Raw genomic sequence first — 26,136 nt, 5'->3', positions numbered from 1 at the left:
GATGTCGGACTATGCACAGCATGTGATTCTAAGCAGATTAACAAACATCAGAAATATATATATATAAAAAAATACAAATACATTTATTCAAGACCTTTGCGTTTCAACACAATAGTCATTAACACTAACACTTTTACACCAACACAATCCTACTAACATACATATATGCAAGACCAAGTGGCCTAAAGGGTTAATGCACGAAATGGGTCCATAACCTAGACAAGGGAAAGAAGCAGGTCGTGCAAATAGTCTTTAGGGAGTTCTGCAGTAATCACAATCCTAACTGAAAGGCAGTCCAGTCCCTAAAACGAGTGGAGCCTATTGCTCAAATGTATTTGCAATGCTGGCGCATGCAGTAGTGCAGATGGGCGAAACAAGGTCTCTTGTAGGGTCTGTAGCAGCTCAGGAAGGAGGTGATGCAGAATAGGTTCCTACTATTCGTATAGAGGGTCTACCCAAAGGGGCAGAACAGGTTCCAGAAGTTGGGAATGGTTCGATAGTGCAGGCTATCTATGGAAAGGAGAGGGGCCCTCAGGGGTCACTCGTGTGTAAAAACAGGTGGATGCGCTAGGAGTCACCAGTAAGGGTTGCAAGTACTCACCGAACCCTGATGCACTCGGGACCAAAATTCAGCAGTCAAGTCCAATTCGGTTGTAGGTTCAAATGCAGCAATTGTGAAGCTCTGTGGCTTTCAGTGGCGAAGTTACAGCATTGATTCCCAAATGGGACAGTGGCGATTTCTCAGCTCCAGGTGGATGGATCTGGCCAGTTTCACTGTAGCAGGGTTTAGGGCATAGAAGAGCACAGCAGCAAGGCACCTGCAAAGTTTGTCACTGCGGCTGGGCGACACAGTAACCACGGCTACTCCAGTTCGGGCGCTCTCTCTTTACTCCAGACCTGGGAATGCCAAGTGTACAAAATTCGGTATGAGAGTGCCGTGAACACAAAGCTGGCGATGTACCACGTTTCTAGGGCATCCTCGAAACGGCGGCAGTATCAGAGCAAAGATCCTGTGCAAGCTGGTCAGCCCACTGGTTGGCCCAGGGACACTTCCAAGAAGGCTTACTTGCAGGGTTTGATGAAGGTGCAGAGAATAGTTGGTCCCACTATTCAAATGAGTCGAAGCGTCTTTGCAGAACTTCTAGTTCGATCAGATGCAGAGGGGTCCAGCGGGACAACAGCAGGCTCAGGGTGCCAAACCTTCCAGCGTGTCACCAGCGGTTCCTTGACTCGGCTTCTTAGTTTCAGGATACTTGGATCATATCCTTCGTTCAGTGACAACTCCAGAGATCGGCACGGTATGGGTGTTTTGAGCCCTCTCTTATCCAGAATCTCATTCGCGCCAAAACGATGGGGACACAATGGGAGATGTGTTCACATACAGGCACACCAGACATGGACCAATCACGGACCACAGTGGTCCCAGGAATTCACAGCACACCAGACTCTCTGGCACCCAGCATGTGTATTGGAACCAGACAGTCCAACCCACAAACTGGAAGCACACACACAAGGCATGCAGAAGCCTGCAAAAGCTTGGCGTTACGCGGGAAAATCCTTCGAGGGTCTCTAGGGCCTTTAGAATGACAGGAAGACCCAAGTGCACTGTACTGTAAAGTACATTGTACACTTTCAACATGTTGCAGAAAAGTTGCAACATTGACAAGAACTAAGGGAAAAAAGTCTCCCAGTACTGACTGTCTTTAAGGGCATGTCAGTTTCCCCATAACAAAGTGAGCGAAAATCCCAGGGGTGTGAAGCAGAAGGCTGTACACCACTGGCAAAGTCAGACTATGGTGTAAAACAGCAGCAAAAAGTTGAGGTACACAACAGGAGGGGAAACTTCACATAAATGGGAATCTTTCCTAACATCTGGCACCCAAATCGACCCACAAGTCCTCTTTATGGGGTCCCAACAGCTCAGGTTGACATCTCGCCTTCATGCACAATACCCGTCCTCTGTGGAGCTCAAGCCTCCTTCTGTGGCTTTGGTTAACAACAGAATGCAAACCATTGTCAAGTCAGTCTATAATCCTAGTATTTCTCGCAAACAATGTCATTGTCACCACTTGCCACCCCCTTTTTCACCAAAAGGACAATGCGCAGCGGCTTGTGTAGCAAACGTGCTAGGTGTAAAAAATGTAAGCTGGTTTCTTGAATTAGGACAGTATGAAGACCATTGAGAGGGACAGAACAATGCCTGAAACTAAGTATGGGTAGATCCAAATATTCACGTAGAAAGAGCTTTCCAAATGCACAGTGCCTTTAACGAATACGTCAACCCCCATGTTGGCATCTACCCCAGGCAGGACTTCCTGCAGAAAACATTGCTAAATCTTGGCCAGGTGCACAAAACCTTCCATGAACAGATCTGCCCATCCCAGTCTAGCAGTCGGGTGGTTGACGCATGGCATATGCAATCATGGCAAGTCTTCAAACAGTGAAGCAGGTGAAATGGCCTGCTATTGTTCAGTTGCCAGATTAATGCACTTACTGGGTGGAAGGGGCTGCCTAGCAAGAGTGTGTATTTGTATACTTACCATGGTGACAAGGAGCTTGTTCTATGCCCAGAAACAACGTTTTATGTAATAGCAGTAGTAGAGGGTGAACACATATAGTACCATATAGCAATGGCCTGTTATTGCTTGGTGTCAGTTTTATGAAGGGTGAGGTATGATGAAGTTTCTTGCCTGGCTCGAAGGGTCAGGGATGGGGTAACAATGGGGCTGGGTACTGACACCCACCGAGCGATGCAGCACCTGGGGAGGTGCCGAGACAATCCTCTGGCCTACACCAGCCTTCTCTAGTAGAATGACAGTGACTTGCCACAAGGCACCACCAACACGCACTGCCCCTTTAAAGGAATGGGGAAATGTAACCAGTATTGCCGCCCCTGGGAGACTTCTCATGAGGAGGAGGAAGGCAGAATGTGGCTTACCCAGCTGATGTGTGCAAGTCCCACAAGCCAGGGAACACAGACCCCGAGCGCAGGCACTGTAGACTTCAGGCAGTGCAGGGCTGTTCCATGAAAAGCCAACTGTTTGCATGCACAAACAAAAATGGCACTGGCTTCAGAAATCAGCCTAGCGTGCCGAGCCCACAACATGGTAAGAAGAGTTCCTAGGAGTTCAAACAGACCAATCCGATTTACTGAGCAATTATCCCAAACACCTGTGAATGATCTCAAGGATGAGCATCCGAATGCACCTACGGAGGCCCCTATAAAAAAAGAAGGGGCATTGTCAGAAGGGTATGGGAGCCTGGAGGGAGTGGAAGGGCGGAGGAGTATTTCAGAAACAAGAGACGCTGAATGGAGGAGGCTGGTGTGGAGAAAGTTGGAGGAGAGGAGGTACATTGGGTCCAGGAGGAGGACAAAAACAGAAGAAGCTGGAGACGGAGATAAAAGAGCGATGGAAGGAAAATTAACAGGAGGTAGTGGGGAGAAAACAGGGGCAGGAAATGCAGCTGGATGATATAGAAAGGGATCAGGAGGAGTTGGGAGACATAAGGAGGAGGTGGTGAGGCAACAGTCAGAGGAAAGATGTCGGGAGGAGGCAAGGTGACAGCAGTTCTATGGGGTGATATCAGAAGAGATGGTGGCAAGAGACGAGGAAGGAACAGTAGAGGAAAATCATCAGAAACAAGGGATGGTGGACAATCTAGTTAAACAGGTGGCGATTAGGACTAGCCTTAGAAGGCAAAGGCTAGAAGGAAGGTACCTCAGGTATGCTCTACACCCGGTAGACCAGTGCACTGGGTGGGATGAGGTGAGAGTTTGTGGCATCGTAGCAAGTAGGTAACAGGAGCCCCAAACAGCAGCAGCAAAGGTATGGGAACAGAGGACACCCAAGGAACGAGAGCACTGGAGTGGCGTGTGGACAGTAGCCAGGAAGGGGGAGTTCGGTGCCAGTAAGAGAACACCTAGTCTAAGGCCACAAGAAGCTCTCTCCAGCTCAGATAAAGTCGGAGACCAGTGGGATGCCTCGGGGCCTAAGCCTGGTGACCACCAGCCTCTTTACAGTGGTCATACAGATTTGGAGAGCTGTATCATGCAGCCCCTGGTCCCAGATCCTACTGGGAATGTGACACAGAGGAGCCAATGACAATCAGACAATGAGAAATGAGTGCAGGGGGCTCGTCAACACCCCAGAATGTAAATGACAGAGACTCTCCCAAGGATTGCCTGGAGAGAGCTCAGACTTTGAGACTGTTGAACTCAAGGAACTTTCCTTTCTTTTGCTTTTATTCATTCTGGGATCGAAGAAGACATCACCCTACTTCTCTGGTTCCAAGTTGATATATTTTGTTTGTGAGAATAAAACAGCGTAAACCCCATGTTTCTAGCTAATGCGCCTCCTTGATCCTCACTCAGTGTCGTGACATAGGACATTTACAGGTAGGGCAGGGGATGCCTGGAAGTATACATATGCCATACAGCTATATAAACCCTCACTACTTCCAGTAGCTTTGGTGTTTGTATAGATCGCACGGGCAGGGAGAGCATGTCCTAACATACAGGCCCCAAAGATCAAACCGACCTACAGTCACCCTCTGGACTTTGTAGCTGTCAGCGATCGCTTGGAACAACAATTGTTTTGGGGCTTTGGAGGAGCAGAACCTCTGTTCAATGATCTGTTCACTGTTGTCAGTGGGATTTGTGTTTTTCAAGAAAAAAGAATTTCAAAATTCATCTCATCTCCCCTAATTTTGAAAGTAAATTTGATGTATAATTTCGCCCCCAAAAAGAGTAAGGAAACAGGGGGTAGTCTAATTGGGAAGGTATGGGGACTCAATGTAGTGGGTATAGAGCAGACCACACCATTAAAAGTAGCAGTAGAAGTGCTTTAAAAAAAATCCATTTAAACATCAAAACATTTGAAATAAAAACCTTCTTAAAAAACATGCAGCTTATTCGTCAGTGGTTGGGGTGGGATTCTAGCCACGGTGGGAAGGCCATGGAGCATGTCTACGCTGTGACTCATTCTGTCCCTTCTACTACAGTCCTTGCAGTTGTAATGCCTTCGCAGTGTCGATCATCTAATGGGTACTTCCACAAATGTATTTTTTTTTGGGGGACCAAGCTCAAGTGTGGAAGAGTTTGGACACAGAGTCAAAATAGGAGCCTGGTTACCCCTCCCTTACTTAGTAGAGAGCACTGAATGCTCACCTTTTCCGGATCACCTAACCATCAGCTGTATTAATGCTTCTGGTTTCTGAAAGAGAGTATCATATTATTTGTTTGTTTTTGTGCTCCAAAAACAATGTTATTAGTGGAATACATAAAAAAGCATAGGAAACGACTTCATCACTAAGACAAATTGATTAACAAAACAACATAAATACTACAGGCATTTACATGTAGTGTTTAGACAACATGGATGCTGAATTGAGAACATAATAAGCATCCAGAACATAATAAGTACATCAACTTGTTACACACAGAAAAAACGTTGTGACTGGGGGTTCAGATTGTCTGAATAAGAAAGCTTCACTTATTCTGTGCTCTTCAGAATAGAAAAAGCACCATTGTCACCAACTGTGTCCTGACAAAAGAGTAGAGATCTCACCATCATACTAGCACTCAGTCACAACGTTTTTTCTGTGTGTAGTTGATGTACTTATTATGTTCTGTATTCAGCATCCATGTTGTCTAAACACTACATGTAAATGCCCATAGTATTTATGCCTTTTGTTAATCAATTTGTCTTAGTGATGAAGTTGTTTCCTAGGCTTTTTTATGTATTCTACTAATAAAATTGTTTTTGCAACACAAAAACAAAACATAATATGATACTCTCTTTCAGAAACCAGAAGCATTAATAACAGCTGATGGTTAGGTAATCCGGAAAATGTGAGCATTGAGTGCTCCCTACTAACTAAAGGAGGGGTAACCATGCCATCGCAGCGTGCCATCATAGTTAGGGAGGGGCACACCTCTGATCATCATCCCTGGGAATATATATCACTGGAAGGCAACCTCCTGCTCATAGCCACATCAGCAATTCATTGTGGGTATGCAAAGCAGCCCAAAAGCAAGCCTTTTTAAATCCACCCAATCTTTGCTGGTGCTTGTTAAACATGCCCCAATGCTCCAGCCACAAGGCTGTCAAGACTATACTTCACAAATGATCCTTAACAAGGATGACACCAGGTATGTAGTTGTCTGTAGCCTTGAGAAATGTCGCTCTTGTATTGATAAAGCTATGCATATAGTAGTACTGCACTGTAAGACAAATACAATTTTCCGGAGCAAAGGGCTTGCATTAGAGCTAATCTGCATACCCACAATGCTTTGGTGATGTGGCTCGGAACTGGAGGTGAGCCTCCAATAATGGTTAATGGTTAATAGGTGGCACTATGGCATGTGTGACTTGGCTCAGAGGGTGAGGGGGTGGAGAGTAAGAGGGAGAAGAAGAGGGAAAGAGGCTGGGAAAGGGAGGCGAAGGGAGGGAGGACAACAGAAAGGCCTGAAAGCGAAAGCAGAATAATCCATTTGAGCCAAGTTATACATGCTTAGGAAAGATGTTCTCTCCATAGTTTCCTATGGAAAACCATTCATTTTGTTCTGTTTTTATCCTGTCCTGACATTTTGGGGAAGGAAAGCCTTCAGCTTCACTCTCCTGGCCTTTTCCTCATTGCAATGGGTAAACTCATCAGTCCATAAGACTATCAGTACTGGGAAAGTAGGTTTAGCTTTTAATTCTTATACACAGCAACTTAGGGTGCAGTGCAATGGGGACACTTTAGTATCACGCTAGCTTTTTACACATGGGCCTGAAGACAAGCTGGTGACAATTATATTGTTATAATTTTTCTATTATCTCTAGTGTGCACGTTCCCCTCATATGCCTACTAAACGTGGCTAGTGCCATAAAATGGCAGTGCCTCAAGGTTTTCGCTTGTTCTTTGGCCATATTGTTGTTTGGCCTTCTTCCTACTTTGCCAGGTCAGGAAATCCCATATAAGGTCATGCACTTGCCTGAGAAAGCTGCAGCTTTCACGGGCTAGTGATGCCTTTGTTGGTGTGTGGCTTAGGACCAGTCCACATCCGTGGTGCCAGTGAGTCTAGGTGTGGGGCATGAGTGAAACCAAAAGTTGTCCCCGATCAGACAACTACTGGATGTTTGAATGGTGAAGAACCCTTACATTGGTGGGCTCGGACTTGCTTCCAGGCTGGATTTCGAATAAGAAGAGGACTATTTTTTCAGATCAGCGTTGGAGCCAAGAATCCTTCTTAGAAGAAGAGCCGACTCAAGATCCAAAGAAGACTCCGGAAGAGTCCCAGCGTCCCTTCCTGCGTCTGGTCCTGTGAAACCCTGTTGGACTACCTGATCTGCGAAGGCCCAGTGCAGTGCTTCAACCCATGGAAGGGTGGGACCAACTAGTCTCAACGTGTTCTCGATGATTCAGCTGTCCTGAGCCTTCGGAAGTGTCCCTGGACCACCCGGTGCACTGGCCATTCTCCAGTGGGTTACCTCGCTAGAACTGTCACTGTCCACATTTGCAGCCGGAACCTTGGTGGTTGCCCGTGTGTGGTAGAAGTTGCCTTCCTGCCAAATGTTAGCCTCCCAGCTTCAAGGGATCCCTGCTCTGGAAGGACCTCTACAACTGCGACTGGAAGGACGCCTGCCGCTGTCTGCGTGCGGTGACCGTCGCTGGAACTCGCCTTCCCCCATACTATGTAGTGTCCTGAAGAGGTCGGCATTGGTGCTTTCTACATTTCTCCATCGCCCAAGGGTGGCACTCTGCTTCTGGACCCGACCGGAAAAATCCTTGCACCTGCAGCTCCTGGGCACCTCTCAACGGAACCAACATTGGGAAATCCAGCCCCAGTTGACCCATCCAGTCCTCTGAGTCGGGGGTTAAGTAAATGCAAAGCATTTGTCTCCCCCTATTCTCCAAAGGATAACATTCAGAACAAGTCTCTTTGTATCCTTCCATTCCACTGCTGTTTTGCTGTCGCACCTGAGCAGTAAGACCTAAGAGGTAAAAACACATTTTACTTCCCTAGTAAGTTTGCTGCATCTCTTCTTTTGAACAATCACCAACACAAACAGATACATTCTGGGGCGAAGCATTGTGATTTGTGGGCACAAGGCCCCTGTGAGGGTCTGGGAGTAAGAGGAGGATACAAGGGTGGCATGTGGTTAATAAATACTTTTATTCACAATAAAATGAGGAGGGTTGGAGGAAATCCTATCTAGCCTCACCTCTAAGAGGGGTTTCCCTGACTCAATAAAACTAGCCAATGAAACCGTCACGTGTTAGGATGTCCAAAGTAAGGTTCACCGTCCTGTGTCCAAATACTAACCTGTCCCTCACAAACCAAACTTAATATAAGGTGAAAAGGGGTTGCCTGTCGCCCTGCAGTTCCAGATGAAAGATCTAGAAAACAAACAGTGAAGAAAAGCAAACAAAAGTTCTACAAGGCTTGGGCGCCGATTCCCTTTCCCCAAAGCCTTTCCAGTGCTATACAAGGTGGGTTTCTTTGTGAGCAGACCCACCACAAAGGGGCTGTGACAAGGTAAAATAGTTTAGTTCCCTTTCCCAAGCTGTGCTGTAATTGTTCGTTTCACTTGTTGTGGGTCCCAGATCCTAGTCTCTATTCCCCTCTTCTTGGCACACAACGTTCTTCAATTCCCAGTTTTGTTTCTCTGCCTTCACCTTCACCTTCACCCACAGCCTTGGTTTACTCTCTTGCCAAGGTCTCTGAGTGTTACAGATACATGTAAAGTTTGTATTCCTATTGAATATAGGCTGGGGAGCCTATATTCAAGCCTGGAGAATAAGCCTGGACTGCTCTCCGTTGCTACTTTGATTGGGTTTTGGCTAACCTCTTAAGAGTCCCCTGTTGACTACAACTAGGGTGGCCACCTATAATCTGTCCACCAGGCCAGATTATAGAGCTCCATCTTAACAAACATGCCACAACACCACCAAGCAACCATCAATGGACGTTTCACCACCAGTTCAGAGCCATATCAGCAAAGCATTGTGGGTATGCAAATTAGCTTAAATACAAGCCTTTTGCTCCAGAAAAGTATAGTGCTATGCTATTTTATGCATAGGAATAGAGGGATAATTAATCATCTTCAGCCTCCATACCCGATTCAGATTTGGGAACATACAGAGGTGTGCGTGTGTGTGTAAGTGTGCAAGCCCCAGGATTCCATGCCAAATCAATCCACTATCCTAACAACTTACAGCAGACCTCCTGGGAAGAAGAGCAGCAGCTGAGGTGAAAAGCCAGCAGACACGAGATTACTCAACGAGGCGTTCCCAGTCTTCTGCTGAAGGTTGGAAATCCAATGCGATAGCCACCAATCAGAAACATTTCTAGAGGCTGGGAAGAAAAGAAGAGATTCTAACATGGGCCTGGGAGAAGGAAAGATGCATCAGGGAGATAAACAGATGTGGAGGTAAGTGTAAGTGGGCAGTCTTGACCAGTGGTGGGGAACATCTAACGGGATGGACATCAAAAGGATAGAGATAGCGACAAGATAAGCAGATAGCATTGCAGACAGCCTGACTAAGATTTTCCTACTGCCCATTAGACCCCTATTTGTTTGGGAAAAGCAAGATTAGGAGCCAGTAGGTTGAACAGTCAATCCTTACTTCAAGGTATAACTTGAACTGCAGGATTTGGGTCCTTTTGTTTCAGACGTCAGTCCACATCAGTATTGGGAAAGATAACTGTTCAAGGTGGGATTCAAATTTGGATGGGTTTTAGGTGAGCACTCTGTGTTGTTATGCCCGACACTAGGGCTGGGCGATATACCGAGTTTTGGAGATATATCGATATATTTCCAAAATCAATATAGGATGAGACAATATCGTTAACATCGAGATTTATACCTATAGATATATGGGATACATTACTCACCGTAATTGTATTTCTGATGCTTGTATCTGCTTAGATTCACATGCTGTGCATAGGCCGACATCTAGTGGAAGCTGCAGAGTATTACGGTTGTTTTTGAAATTCTAAAATGGACGCAGACAGGGCGTGCCTGTAATACCATCCTTAGTGTGACATCCACTGTACCCATGGTCCTTCACGTGTCGAGGTCCCTCAGATTGTTATTTTTCTGACATGAGGTAGCATGAAGTGTAGTGCGAGTACAGTTGTATCCAGCCAGATACGTATCAGACAAGCTCATAAGCATCCATGTGCTAAGCATCCATGTGCCTTCACTCTGAGGGGGGAAAGGGCGGGCGCATGTGAATCTAAGCAGATACAAGCATCAGAAATACGATTACGGCGAGTAATGTATCCCTTCTGAGGCTTGTGGAATCTGCTTAGATCACATGCTGTGCATAGATTAGCGAGCAGTGTTAGGAGAAGGTGGTGGGATGTGAGAAGGTTCATGGGCAAACAGATGTCTTAGAACCGCTTGTCCCACCTGTGTATCTGTCTTGGAATGAGTGTCAATGCAGTAATGCTGAGTGAAAGTGTGTATTGAGCTCCATGTAGTTGCTTTGCAAATGCCGTCTAGAGGGACATTTGCAATAAAAGCCAGAGTGGCTCCTGTGCTCCTAGAGGTGTGAGCTCTTGGTGTGAAAGGCAGTGTTTTGTTTGATAAAGAATAGCACCGTTGTATACATCTGACTATCCATCTGGAGATGGCATTCTTGGAAATGCGATCTACTTCTCTGCCTGGTGCTATGGAGACAAACAGTTGGTCTGTTTTCCTGAGCAGTCTGGTCTTGTTTACATAGTAAAGGACCGCCCTCCTCACATCTAGTGTGTGGAGTTTTACCTCAGCTGAGCTGGTGGGTTGCGGAAAGAAAGCCGGTAGCTCAATAGACTGGTTTATGTGAAATTTAGAGATGAATTTAGGGTAGAACCTAGGGTGAGTACGTACAACCAGCTTGTCCTTGTGTATGATAAAGAAAGGATCCTGCACTGACAATGCTTGTATTTCACTAACTCTTCTTATGGAAGAAATAGCCACCAAGAAGGCAGTTTTGTAAGTCAGGTGCTTAAGACTTGACTTATGCATTGGCTCGAAAGGGGGTCCCATGAGCTTAGCGAGTACAACATTGAGATCCCATCCTGACGGCAGGTTTCAAATTGGAGGGTGGAGTCTCTTTACTCCCTCCACGAATGCCTTGATGACCTGCACCTTCCACCATGAGACCTTATTGTGGGAGGGAATATAGGCTGACAAAGCCGCCAGGTGGACCGTTAAAGAGTTGAATACTAACCCCGAGTCTAGCAAGTGGAGCCAATAATTTAGAATGTTTGATCGGGTACATTCTATGGGGTTAATTTGCTTAGACTGGCACAAAAATACAAATCTCCTCCACTTGTCGAAATAACAGTGTCAAGTGTTAGGCTTTCGTGCTTCCTTCAGGATATCCATACACCTATGTGGTAGGTTAAGATATCCAACTCTATGGCTTCAGGAGCCATGCTGCCATGTTCATTGAGTGAGGCTGAGGGTGCAGATTGGCAGGCACGGGAGCTTGATGGGATCACACATCGCCAGTTTGCGCAGATGTGGATACCAAGGTTGTCTTGTCCACATATGAGCAACTACGATGAGCGTCACCTGTTCCTTATGGATCTTGTTCACCACCTTCCTCATGAGAGGTGTTGGGGGGAAAAGCATAAGCAAATTTCCCTGACCAGTTCATCCAGAGGGCGTTCCCTTGGAGCCTGGCTGGACGAACCTGGACGCGAACTCTGGGCCTTGACTGTTTTCGCTTTTAGCCGACAAGTCTATTGTGGCGGAACCCCATTGAGAGAAGAGGTGTTCTACGACCCCTACGTGTAGTTGCCATTCGTGCTCCTCTGGTAGGGTATCTCTGCTCAGTGAATCTGCGAGACAGTCGAGTTCCACTGGAACGTACTGTGACGATAGGAATATTTTCTGTTCCAGTGGCAGTTTTCTTTTTGTTTGGTATTCAATGTACTTAGCACTTGCTTGTCTTTGAGGACTGTTACATATTCGAGGTCCCCCTCGGAAGCGCTCCGGTTTCCCCAGTGTGCTCTGACACTTACTGGCTCTTCGCGGCTCCTCCCGGCGGCATCAATGCCTCCCGCTCGTCTTCTCTGCATCTGGGGAATAGACCGCCAGTTCGCCGGGCACGCCTCCTCGCACACACCAGCCTCTCTGCTTGTCCACCCCCAGGGTCCGGATCCAAAAGAGATGGCCGTTCCCTGGCCACCTGAACAGAAGCTCCCCAGGCAGTAGTTGTGAGAGTACCTTCAGTTGTCTCTCACCACTTAATTGCCAGTGCCTCAAGCTCAATAACTGAATAATTCTTCTCACTGAGAAACAACTTCCTACTGATGTATAATAGAGGGTGTTTTAGTCTGTCATAATCTTCTTCATCCCACCTGATCTTTTGGGGCTCAGCATTTTTCAGTTTACCTGTGAGTCTTGCGGTTTTACTCGAGAAGTTTGGGATAAATCGGCGGTAGTAACTGATCAAACCGAAAAAGGCTGTAAGATGTTTCTTGGTCTTTGGTGTGGGAGTATCAAGGACAGCCTTGACGTTGTCATGCTGGGGCTGTACAGTGCCATTACCCACAAGACATCCCAGGTATTTGACTGCGGATTGAGCCAACTTAAGATTTCTCGTGTTAGCGGTTAAGCCCACTTTACTCAACACTCGCATGACTGTGAAAAGGTGATGTAAATGATCTTCCCAAGTATTACTGAGTATCACAATACCGTCTATATAGGGCCCGCAGAAGTCTGAGTACGGCTGTAAAATCTTGTCCATTAGTCTCTGAAATGTTGCGGGGGCCTTATATAGACTGATTGGTAGTACCTTAAAGTGAAACAGACCGATAGGTGTCGCAAAGGCGTTTTTTTCTTTGTCAGGACCGTATAACAGAACCTGCCAATAGCCTTTCGTGAGGTCTATGGCAGAGAGATAGCATTACCCAGCCGGTCAATAAGGTCATCAATACGTGGCATTGGGTAAGCATTGAAGGCAGATATGGCATTAACATACCTAAAGTCGATACAAAATCTCCAAATCCCATTGGGTTTTGCCACCAACAATATAGGGGAAGACCTGGGGCTAGTAGATGGGTCAATAATATTAGCCTCAAGCATCTGCTGGACTTCCTGAATGATGGTTTCTTTTCGGGACTCAGGTATGCTGTATGGTTTTAAGTGTACCACTTTACCTTCTGGAGTGCGGATGTGATGATAAATATCCTTCAATCTTTTAACTGGACATGCCTGGCTATTCCAAGGGTATACTTCCATAGTCATCTTCTTCGTCTCCGTCCCAAAGTGGTGTTTGAGGAGGTTTGAAAAGGAAGTGTGCATTACTATGTGCTGTCTCCTGCTTGTCTTGGTACTTGACTGATGTGTGTCTACATTAAATATATAAGGTGAATATGGGTTTTCTCACCTAAATGAGGATGTGTCCTCCTAGTTGGTCTCTTCCTCGTCCCATTGTTGAGATAATAGTTTTGGGGACCTTTCAGAAGGAAGAAAAGGGAAAGGGCCACCTACGAAGGCTTGAGGGATAGAAGGTTCATTTTGAAAAGGGAATGAGGGATACCATCTCTCACCTAAGGACGTCCTCTCACCACTCCCCAAGTCCCCTCCACCCAAGTGATCCTCCCTCGCATATCCACACCCAAGGTCGGGATCCAAAAGGAATAGCCTTTCCCTGGCCACCCGAGAGTAGGATTCCGGGGGAAAAGAAGTGAGGATGCCCTGAGGTTCCTCACAAGGGGTAGGACAATCATTGCCACACCTACTGCACAGATCCCCATCTAGCATGCTTTTCCACTCTCCTGTCAATCACCCACCTCCATCACACCCCCTCCACTTAAACTGCACCCCACTTCAAGTTAATACACTACAGCAGTCTCAATGGTATTTTGCCTCTCTCCACTTAAGATCTCACTCCATTTTAGCACAATATCTCCCTCTCTCTCTTTTGCCCCCTTAACTCCTCCCCCCTTTCCCATCTTTCTTTTGGTCAGTCAGACAATGGGTTAAAAGAGGAACATTAAATAGCGGTCTGTTTTCATCACCCTTTAAGTGACCGACAGGCTTCCCGCTGATGTACAGCCTCACCAGTGATTAGAAAGAGCATGCAAGATGCAACCAAGCAATAGATCAACATGACATCGGCAGTCAGTATCCTGGCATTATGGGCCCTCTTTCCTAGAGGAGCGGTAAGCAGGTCTAAGCTGCATTCCACTAATGAAAAGGTTGATAAGGATCTTTGCAGGGTCAATGCCATGCTCCCACATGCAAATTACATGGCGAGTTATAGAAGTAGAAAATAGGATATGGTTTGCATTTGAGACCTTAATTGATTTATTGATTAACAGTAAATTGTACAGGAAGGGTTGTTTCAAGAATGCCATATTAAACGTTTGTGATGTGTGGGCAAATATTGGTATGAACCCATTTAAGCAATTAGCGAACAGATAGGCTAACTTCCAGTGTGCAAAGATACCACACGAAACAATACACTCACTGTTGGCATGTGTGAATGTGTGTGTGTGTGTGTGAATGTGAGTGTGTGTTTTCCTTCCTTTCTTCCTTCCTACAGGTGGCTCCACGGCTGGGAGGACTCTGACAGACTCCTTCCACAACTACATAAGGGCCACAGAATGAATGCACAGGCCTTGCAATGCACTCACACCCACCACATTGGTGCACCAATGTGGCCCTCGACAGGTTTTGGGCCTCTTGTTCTCCTCTGAACCTCTGGCAGTCGGTCCTGGTATATGCGGCCGCTGCTCCTGGACCTGCTGACTCTCCTCTCCTTGCTGTGCTTTGGGACCGCTACTTGCATATGCAGTTGCTGTTATCTCCTCTTACCTCCTTGCTGGTCTCCTCCTACCGGCAGCCACTTCTGGCATATGTAGCATCCATTATTTGCTCCTCCAGCTCCTAGTGTGGGCACTCCTGGCATAAGGTGCCAACATTTTTTAGGTGTTCCTACCTTGGCCCTGCTCCATCCTGCCAGCAGTCGCTGCTGTAGGTTACCTAGCTTTCTTTCTTCTGCACCTCTCCTCAGCAGATGTTCCTGGTATTCACAGCCTGTCTCTGTTAGGGCTGCCTAGTTCTAGTAAAGAACGTGCCTACCTGTGAAGCCTCCTTAGACCTTCGCTTTTTTTCTTCTCCACCTCTCCCAAGGTGATGCTCTTAGAATTTGAAGTCTGTCTGTATTAGGCTTCCTGTTTCTTTTACAGGACGAGCCTGCCTCCTTAGATCATATACCTGTGTGAGAGTTTTATGCAGAGACCAGGAATACACTATACGTCTGGCTCTACTTGCCCTATTATTTCTGTTTCATATACTGGATTCCTTAGCCAGCCCTATGCAGTTCCCAGTGTTTCTCTGCCTCCTTCCTTTCCTTGTGCTCTGTCCTAGTTGCTAAACATTGTCCCCAAAGATGGCGTTAGCCTGGCATCCTGTTCAGCCCAGTTAGTGGTGCTGCCCACCAGAATCACCCCTCTTAGCAGGTGCTTTGGCATAAATTCCTACCAAGCCATGGTAAGGGAAGAAGGAGTTAACTCTCCACTCTGGTGCATTCCTAATGATTTCTCTTCTGTTTACAAAGCACCACTGAATGCAGATTGCATTGAACTCCATCTGGGTCTCCCAAGACTCTGCCTTCCCAACTGCATCACCTGCTGCTCCTCAGACATTCCCATCACCTGTTCCAGCCCTTAGGTAGGCTTCACATTTCTGTGCATGAGAGTAGTAAAGCCTTGCTTGAGGGTCTGGATCACTCAAGCATCGGCGCATGCGCTAAACCTGCTTAGTCCATGCCTAAAAGCAAATATTTTGTGGCATTGCACCAGTGCAAAGGATTATTTGTGTGATCTGTGGGAAAGAATGGCACTGCTACTGCGCTGTACTGTCCAGAAAATGCCCAACATAGGTGGATTGTGTATATTTCCAACACCTTTAGCCTATGAGGTCATCAAAAACTGTAGGTATTCTTATCATTGGTGACCAAAATTCTGGAAAGTAAGAAAAAAGCCCATTGTGTAGAACTTCTGTTTTCTATTTTTTGTATCCTACGCATATATAATTCCCCAAGGAGGTTGTTGCATTGGGTACTGGGCATGTTAACTGCCACCCTTACCATGAGACCCAGCCCCTTCTCTTCTAAAATTCTGAAATGCCCCCTCGCTCAGGATACGAGAAAGACAGCACTTGGAGCCCAATTGAGTGACAGCAGTCATTTTATTCAAGCAACTAAGTCCTGAGGCTTTCTGAACGACTTAATATGGTTCATGACTGCAACCATTTTAATGTTATGCAGAGTTTGTGAAAAACGAATTGAGCACCGAGCCCAGTGTGTAGTATGGATTAGTGATTCAATCATATAACCCTTTTAATATGGACATATTTGTTGAATATAAACATCTGTGGTCATTCTTGTGCTCCTAAAAGGCTCTTTTACTATATGCAAAGCAACCTTTATTAATGCTATTTGTCCACTTCCCCATTCTAGTCTCATAAGGGTATTCTGGAAAACTACAATAGGCCAGACTGTCAATTGTGGAATGGCGGCCTATCTAAAAATAATTTATATTGTTATTTGATGTTTTAATAATGTGCTTTGCTCAGTAAAACAAGTATAACATTCTTATTATGACTACAATATAAACTGGAAGTATTCAATAGAAAATAACGTTGTACAATTTTAAAAATAAGCCATTTATTATGCTATACAAAAAGAAAAACGTCTGCTATTACATAGCGTGCCAATCTTTGTTAAGATATAAAACTATGCTAATTCCTTTAATCTTTCAACTATTATTGCAGTTTAGTGTTATTTCATGAGTTTTGCCACAGCTTTGAAATCAAAAACTATTAAGAGAAAGGATATAATAATGTATAGGACCATGTGTAAGCATTTAACTTTTTACATTCCAACTTTTACCCATATTTTCAACATAATTAATAAAATACATCTGTATAAATGCATAAGACGGGAATTGAAAAAGCAATCTTTAGGATGGACAATTAAAGTAAAATCAAAGTTACAACGGTAAGTGTTAAAATAGGAGTAAACATGGGAAGCTGAAAAACTAAATGGTTAAACACGATTGGTTTCTATAATGTAGTGGAATTTTTCATACAGTATCTTTGTTAATTTTAAATCTGTTAAGACTCATGAAATACCTACTTAACCACAACAATAACTGAACGATTAAAAGGAAAGAGGATAATTAATTAGCACATGAGACAGGGCGACAAAGCGAGAGAGAGGGCGCGAGAGAGTGGTAAATCACCCAGTAATTGCTGTTACTGGGTGATTTAACACTTGTCAATTTATGAGTTTCATTTTTCCACCTGCTCTTGTGTGTCAGTTTACACCACACCAAAAGCGGTACCGGATGCAAAAATTACTGGGTGCGGTATTACCGAATGCTGTAATTACGAACGCCCAACGGACCCCAAAATTGTGAATAACGGTATGGTCTGCATGACTTTTAATCATGTGCACCTACCGGACGATGTGGCAATTCTGCAAGCAATAATGGCAATGATATGACTCAATGACAGCAAAACTGAGAGCTTTCCCATTGGGACCCCTGCTCCCGACTTCTTTACTTCATTCTGGCCTTCCTCCATGGGCTCTCCCTCCACTCCCTCCTCTGAAGCCAGAAACCTTAGAGTTATTTTCGACTCCTCTCTCTCCTTCCTCCCTCACACTCAGGACATTGCCAAGAAGTCCCACGTTCGGCTCTTCCTTCTCAAAGGAATTCTACCTTTTCTCAACTTCCCTACAGAAGCTCAATGTTACCCGAGCCCTGGTTCTCTCTAGGCTTGACTATTGCAATAGCCTCCTCCTTAATCTACCGTCTTCCACTCTGCATCCTCTCCAGCTAAACCAGAATAGGGAAGCTAGACTTATAATTGGCCCTCAAGCCCAGGGACTGCATCTCTCCTGTCCTAAAAAGTCCTCACTGGCTCCCGGTTGCTTCACAGATTAAATTCAAATCCATCTGTATCATCCACAAGGCTTTCTGGGGAAGGGGACCACACGATCTGCAACTCTCTCTTACTAAATATTCCCCCTCTAGACCCCTGCGCTACTCTTTACCCAACTCTTTATGTGTAAAGTGTTTTGCTAAACAGAGGGCAGGAGGTCAATCTCTTTCCTCAGCTGGCTCCATTCTCTGGAATAGCCTCCCCTCTCCCTCTTCGTCTTGAGCAGGACTTTCTTAGATACCGGAAGCTCCACAAGACTTTCCTCTTTACCTCCGCCTTCCCTCCCACTCTCTTCTGCTAATCTCACAGTTGCTTGTTTGGTGTTCAGGGCCTTTATGGATCCCCAGGGCCCTGACTTCCCACACTGTATTCATATTAGTATGTATTTCGATCATTTTTACATCCCTTTTTCCCCTCCCTGTTGCCCTTTGAGCGCTTTGAAACAGTATTTACTTCCTGTATAAGCGCATAACAAACAAATAAATAAATAAAATATGTCCAAACTCGTAATCAGGACCTAACAGTTTGGTGGTATTGTGGAGTGAAAACCTCTTGCAATACATTAAGGATTTAAAGTGGGCAAAGTTACTGCCCATTTTAAATGCTCCATCAAGTGATATGGGCTCTATGAGTGGGTTGTAACACCGCCATCCCCCCCAACCCCACTCGTAATCTGGTGGATTTACCACCGTTCCAAACGGCGGAAACAAGTGAGTGAGTTTGGCCGTATTCCCCAATGAAATACTACTAAACACATAATGAGGACCATGATCTGAATGTTTTCAGTTAGAAAAGTAACCCAGCCCATCATTCTGAATACGCCGAAGGCGAGAAATGGAGGTCTTGGGGAGGCCTAAAAGTGCATTGCAGTAGTCGGGGTAAATCGATATGAGACCGTTGGCAATTACATTTTTAGAAGAAAGGGAGGAGAGATGGAGACTTCTCTGTAACAGAAATGAATGAAAGAAGCCTGGGACACAATAGAATTTTGTGTCGCAAGGGCAAGTGTGTCTTCGAGTTTCACTCCCACGTTTTAACAGCAGAGGTTGCAGAAGGACAGGAGCCAAGGAAAGAGAACAAAAACGCTGAGGACTGTAAGTCAGGATGAGGGAAGGGGGCTAGAACTTTTTAGTCTTCGCACCATTCAGTTTTAACCAATTACCACAAATCCATAGAGTTCATACATGCTTTAACGGTAAGGTAGCAACATGATGGTAAGATAATGGCCATCTAACCTCAGGAAGATTTGGATGTCGGCATTAAAATAATAGGGGGGTTTGACCTATCGCTCTTGGCAGGAGACAGGTTTTGGCAGGCAGGGCAACACACTTTTTCTTATTGAGAAGTACTTAACCCATGTCTTACCCGTCCCTGGCAAACTCTTCTTAATTGAGCTTCTGAATCACCCTAGGTGTGCTGCTGTGGGAAAAGGACTAGGTCAGGACTGTAGTGTTAACAGTGGGACGATTTCCGCTGGCTGGGCTATCTGCCTTTGTTCGTCATGCTACTGGAACTTGCTTTGATGGGTTGCCCTGCCGATTCAGAGTCTTTGTCGATGCTGCTTTTACTTCTGACTGGAGATGCTCTCTCCAAGTATGGCCATTTGTTGTTCATTTACATTGTTGGGGTAGTCTTTGGCCTGGGGAAGTCCATGGAAAGTCACATCCTGTAAAGTGTACCTGCAAAAGAAGCTTTGTACATACCCGCTGGTTATGCTTTCCTGGAACTGATGTTCTGGGAATAAACACGGACTACGTACCTCTTGAACTTCGAGTGGTGGCGTGAATTTCGTCCCTGGTCAACACAATTCACAGGCGCGTCTCAACCACATTTTTCTGTTAATTTCACTGGGACCTTTCCTTCTATTCTGCATTATCCCGAGCTTTTGGCTCTTAAACCTGCCTGTTGTGCTCTTCATTGGGGTCTCGTCTGGTCCTCACTGTGGTCTTGTGGGCTGACAAATGTTCACCTGTGGGGTAGAACTGGGGCTTACCTACCTTGTCCCACCTGAAACTCTGCAAAGTGACTTCGGCAGCAGTTACCGGTGTTAGGAAAGATTTCTCTTTTGGCAACCTTATGCCCATAGATCCTATGGGCCCCCAATATTTTTGCTTTTTTGCCTTTTTTTAATTTGTTATGGGGAACCTGACCAGTCCTTCAGATTATCATTACTGGGAAAGTGTGTTTCACTTTTATCTTGTACACTGTTGTACCGTTTTAACATTGCACACAGCATCTTACAAACATGTCCTCATTGCACTTCATTGTATCACCCTATCATTATACACTTGTGATTTTTGGTTACTTTTATATGCGCTGTAAGACAAACTGGTTGCAGCAATTATATTTTTACCATTGTGTTATTTCTAGTGTGCACATGTTTACCACGTAGGCCTATTTAACATGGCTAGTGCACTAAAATGGCCATGCCACAAGAGGGTTGCTTGCCCTTCTTCCTGCCTTGCCATATCAGGAAATCCCACATAAGGTCATGCACTTATCCAGGAAAGCTGCAGTTTTAGCGGGCTAGGGGTGTGTGTGTGTGTGTGTGTGTGTGTGTGTGTGTGTGCATGTGTGTGCGTGTGCGTGTGCGTGTGCGTGTGTGCGTGTGTGCGTGTGTGCGTGTGTGCCTGTGTGTCTGGTCACACTCTAGACTCTGGGTGTGAAGCTTTAGGGATACCAATAGTTGTCCATGGGTGGAGAACTACTGGCTGATTGAATGGTGCAGACCCTTAACACTGGTGGGCTTGGACTTGCTTTAGTCTGGATTTTGGATAAGTAGAGGACTTCTGCAGCCATTTCTTAAGACCAGTGGTGGAAGTCAAGAATCCTAATTCCGGGAAGCAACAGAGCAATTTACAATCGTAGTGGGAAGAACACAGAGAGGGAAGCAGAGAAGAAAATAATCAGGGGGCTAACACAAGAGTGCAAGGGTGGGCAATTGGCAGCATGGGATCTACAAGCAACCAGGGAGTGGGGGGTGGGGAGCAGATCACCAAGTCTCAGGTAGAGTGGGGAGTGCAGGGTGTGTGGACCAAGGTTTTACGGAGGCGCCACTGCTTGAAGAGGAAGGTCTTGAGCACTTTCCTGGACCATAGAAGTGATGGGGTAAGTCTGATGTTGACGGGGAGGAGGTTCCAGAGTCACAGTTGTAATTCAAGTCTGCACATTTCTTTACTTCTGGTGGATCGCAGGCCTCCTGAGATGGTGAGTTTCTCAGTGAAGTAGCTTGGGGATGACAACCTTGTAGATGATGCAAAAGTATTTGAAGATGATACGTGCGGCAGTGAGAGCCAGTGCAGTTCGATGAAGGTCGGGGTGATGTGTTTGAATATGCGGAGTCCTTTACTGAGTCTTGCAGCAGCATGGAGAACACATTTCAGGGGTGTGTAAGGGTGCAGAGGTCTGAGTATGACACAGTGGTGGTATGTTTGTTGGCAAAGACTATAATTTATGTATAAAAATAAAGAAAAGGAAAACCTATCTTGCCCTATTTCTATGAGGGGTTGCCCTACCTCAACAAAAATACTACAGAATCTGTCAGGATGTCCAGTAAAATAAAATGTCCACCGTCCTGTATCCAAACCTATTTCCGTTCCTTACACTGCAGACTAAGGAAAAACTGGGTGTCTTCTTGATACAGAAGGAGGTTCCGCTCGTTCTGGATACAGATATAAATGTTCTGTTTTTGATGAAAAAAAACACAAGTAGTTCTTCAACTTAAAAGTTCTTGACGTTGTATATTTCTCCACATGTATACATGTATACAAAACACAAGAGGATTTAGCTGCAAATTGTCTCCCCTCGTCTTTCTTTCCCAGTCTCTATTACAAAGCAAAATACAGTTCCCAAGTATCGGGGGAGTGGGAGGGCTCAGAAGGGAGTCTCTTCCCATCTTCTTTCACCAATGTCAATATTTCATCAAGTCTGGTTTACTGTCCTCTGAGACTGGACTATATTTTTTCTTTTTTCTTTATTGTGCATTTGTAAGGCGCTTATACATCAAGTAAATGTTGTTTCAAAGCATCCACAGGGACACAGGGAGCGGACATGGGAATGAATACAACAATGAAAGATAGAGGCAGACCTACTTGGCCATGTGAGGATTCAGAACGTGCAAGTGCAGAGAGAGAGAGAAGGGATGAGGTAGTGGGGGGGGGGGGTAAGTGCTAGGTGTATCAAGAGGGCAGTGTAGGGAGGGAGAAGCTGTAAGTTCTGAGGTGGAGTGGTCAGCCACTAATAAATAAGTGCAGGCCTGTGGTGACATGGCCAGTGGATGCCAAAGCAAAGTACTGGGAGGGTTGGAGGCTGTAGGTGATTGGGTGTGGGAGGTCAGGACCCGGGAGGACACAAGGGCCCTGATCACCAATCTCAACAACTGTGCGATTTAACAGAGGAGGGAGGAATGGAAGGAGGAGGTGAAAAGGAAAGTCTTGAGGAGCTTCTGGAATTTGAAGAGATCCAGCTCAAGACGAAGAGAAAGGGGGAGGCTATTTCATACGAGGGAGCTTGCTGAGGAAAGAGATCGACCATTAGCAAACCGCTTAACACACAGAGTTGATGCTGGAGAAACGTAAAGATCTGGAGGGGGAGCATTTAGTGAGAGCAAGTTGTAGATACCATGGTCCCCAGCCCCAGACAGCCTTGTGGATGATGCAGAGGGAGCCAGTGGAGAGTGTTTAGGGCTAGAGAGATGCGGTCCCTGGGCTTCAGGCCAAGGATACATCTTGCAGCCCTATTCTGGATTAGTTGGAGGGGTTGTAGAGATGAAGAGGGTAGATTAAGGAAAAGGCCATTGCAGTAGTATGGCCTAGAGAGAACCAGAGCTCTAGAGACATTGAACTTTTGGGGGGAAAGTAAGGAAAGGAAGAATTCCTTTGAGGAGGTGGAGTTGAAAGTGGGACTTCTTGGCAAGTTCCTGAATGTGAGGGATGAAGGAAAGACAGGAGTCGAAGATGACTCCAGGGTTTCTGGCTTCAGATGAAGGAGAGGGGGAGATCCCATAGAAGATGGCCAGAGAGAGAGAGGAGTCAAAGATGACTTCAAGGTTTCTGGCTTCAGATGAAGGAGAGGGGGAGATCCCATAGAAGATGGCCAGAGTGAGGGACAGAAAGAGGGAGCAAGAGTCCCAATAGGAAGAATCTCAGTCTTGCTGGCACTGAGGCAGAGATCATTGGAAGTACACCAGGACTGGATGGGAGATAGGTACTGAGGAATGATGGAGGAAGTAAGAAAATGATCAGAGGGAAGTTTGAAGAAGAGTTGTATGTCATCTGCATAACACTGGAAGTTTGGGGAGAAGGTGGAAATGAGTTATGCAAGCATAGCAAGGTAGTTGTTAAAGAGCCAGGGAGAAAGGTTGGACCCATGGGGGACTCCGCAGGTTGAGACAGAGATGGGGGAGGAGTAAGAGTCCAGAATAACCTGGGACGGACGGTCACTAAGGAAGGTCAGCCAGTCCAGTGCCCGCTCCGAGATACCAAGGGTATCGTGGAGTTGTTTTATGAGGATGGAGCTATTGACCGTATCAAATGCAGAGGAGAGATAAAGTAGAATGAGAACAGCAGGAAAGTTGGAATCAAGAGATGCAAGCAGATCCTCATGGGTGTTCAGAAGAGCAGTTTCCGTGGCTCTGGATGCTCGGAATCCAGATTGATGATTGTGAAGGCAACCAACAAGTTCAGTGTGTTTGGTCAGTTGGCGGAAAACCACCTTATCCAGGAGTTTCTCCAAGGAAGGGGGTGATAGATATGGGGCGGTAGTTGGCTGGACAAGACAGGTCTGCAGGAAGTTTTTTCAGGAGGGGGCACACAAGGGAGTGCTTGAAGGAGGAGGGGAAAGATCCAGTAGCAAAAGAGTGGTTCCAGAAATCAGCAAGTTCAGGGGAAAGGGAGCCAATATTGTCCTTAATGGTACTGGAGGAGCAGGGGGAAACCTGTTTGGAAGTGACCTTCATGGAGCAGACAAATCTGATGACCTCATCAGGAGTGATAAGAGAGAAGGAGGAGAGAGAAGCTGAGGGAGGATGCGAGGCCATAAGAGGCAAGGTGGTGGGTGGAGGGTAGAGGGAGAAGTACACGAGGGTGCTCAGGATGTCCTGAGTTTTTGCAGTAAAGTGTGTGGCCAGTGCTTTGCAAAGTGCCTGGGAGGGAAGATGTGAGGAGGAGACTGCTGAGTGGTTGGCTAGTTCCCCTGAAGATTTTAAAGAGTTCAGCCATGTTGCTGGATGCACTAGAGACACAGGCCTGGATGTGGGTCCTTTTCTTGGTGTGGATGGAGAGTCTGTATTGCCTTTGGAGCAGGCGACAGGCCAGTTTGTCAGAGGGTGAGCCAGAGGTCTGGCACTTCCGCTTCGCAGCTCTGTACTTGCGTTTCAGGGCTGAAAGTTCGGAGTCATACCAGGTGTTACACTTAAAGGCATGTTTCAGGTGGATCGTCATGACTGGGGCAAGAATGTTAAGGGTATTGATAATGGCAAGATGGAGGTTGCTGAGAGCAGAGGTAGAGGTAGAGTATGTATTGAGGAGAGAGGGGGATGAAGGTAGATGCGAAGGCAGCAACTGACACTCGTTTCATCGGACGGATGTTCATGAATGAGGTTAGCATTGCTGGGGAGGCGTGGTCTGAGGGGCTGAGAGGACCTAGGTGAGTGGAGAGGAGAGAGGGGTGTGACCAGGAGAGTGGGGTGGTCAGTGGGTAGGAGAATGAAAGATCAGTGTGGATGAAGGCATCAAGAGTGTGTCTAGCCGAGTGGGTAGGACCAGAAGAGAGAATGGAGAGGGAGAGTGAGGTTCAGAGGTCATGGAAGACAGTCGAAGCCGTGATTGAGAAGTCAAGGTGGATGTTAAAAATCGCCTATATATAATTAATTGTGGTAAAGTTTTACATTATTCAATTACATCCGTGGCTATTGTTTATATCATGTATTTTACTACTTTTAACAAAAATGAACTTTTTATCATCTTAAGAAAGTGAAACAGTGTAAAAACATGTACTCTGCCATTACTAACAATGTTGAAGCTTTATTGTTTAACGAAATGCTACAGTGTTAATCGTAAAAAGCAAATGTAACCTTATTTACACGATTGATGTTAAGATCCGTTTATGAACAGTGAAATATGATCTGTATATGTATTGCAATCACTGTAAAGCAATTTGAAAAAGTTGAAATGTATCAACTAAAACAACATTAAATTAAAAAAACATCCCATGAGAAGGATTTTAGTGGTAGTAGTGAGGAGAGAGGAGGAGAAATCAGCCCATTCATAGAGGAACAGGATGGTAGAGCCAGGTGGCCTGTAGATGGAACACATCTCGTAGGCTAGAAAACTAGCCCACTGGCTCCCAATTAAGGAAAGAATCGTCTTCAAAGCTCTTACACTGACCCACAAGTGCATTCACCTCACTGCTCCCGTTTACCTCTCGGAAATGATCCACCCTGTCTCCTCCACAAGGCCAACCAGATCACCCTATACCAACATGCTCTATGTGCCACTAGTAAAAAGAGCCAGAGCGGGTGGATCCAGCTTCCCATATCTTGCACCCACACACTGGAATGCCCTACCTCCCACTATCCGAGGTGAGGCCTCCCTCATCGCCTTCCGTAAAGCTATGAAAACCATCCTCTTCACATAAGGTCCCTCGCATCAGCATGAATACTATACATATGACCCACTGCATAAGCTGGAATGTAATGACCAATTGCATAAGCTGTAAGTATTGTATTATGTCTGTAATATTTATAATGTACCAACAACTGCTACCATTCCTGTACCTCTGTAACTAAGCTCTCACAAGTAACAGCGCCTCAATGCCCTTGGGCTGCTTGCGCGCTATATAAATTTAAATAAATAAATGGTGGCAATGTTCAGTTAGGAGGTGGGAGCGATGACCAACTTGCAAACAGGCTCTCAAAGGAAGAGTAAGGCTAAGTGGGTGTGAGGGAAGAAGGGACCCACACAGGGAAGATCAAAGCAATTCCACCGCCTGCACGGTTAAGGCGAGGCTTGCAGAAGATCATGTAGCCATCAGGGAGAAGGGAGCCAAAAGCAGTGACTGAGTTGGCCTTGAAACACGTTTCGGTAAGAGAATTAAACGTAGCTAGATGCAAGAGATCTCCCCCTTTGAAGGTTTTGCGAGGAGGCCTACAGGGGCATGGTACACCAGTCGGAGGGGGAGGAGGGATAGAAAG

At 45.9% G+C, this 26,136-nt stretch overlaps 1 protein-coding gene across 1 annotated transcript in view; it reads right to left on the bottom strand.

Annotated features, from left to right (window-relative positions):
• Nucleotides 1-26,136, bottom strand: part of ABCC10 (ATP binding cassette subfamily C member 10) — a 609,641-nt gene that overhangs the window by 327,807 nt on the left and 255,698 nt on the right. Inside the window, 1 exon segment of the mRNA XM_069608805.1 lies at nucleotides 9,205-9,343. Within this exon segment, the coding sequence (XP_069464906.1) occupies nucleotides 9,205-9,343 (139 nt within the window).

This window comes from Ambystoma mexicanum, chromosome 4q, assembly GCF_040938575.1.
Source record: "Ambystoma mexicanum isolate Mex_15411 chromosome 4q, UKY_AmexF1_1, whole genome shotgun sequence".
In the NCBI taxonomy this organism is placed as follows: Eukaryota; Metazoa; Chordata; class Amphibia; order Caudata; family Ambystomatidae; genus Ambystoma; species Ambystoma mexicanum.
Note: the sequence above shows the minus strand (reverse complement) of the source record. Positions and strands in the feature narration are given on the sequence as shown.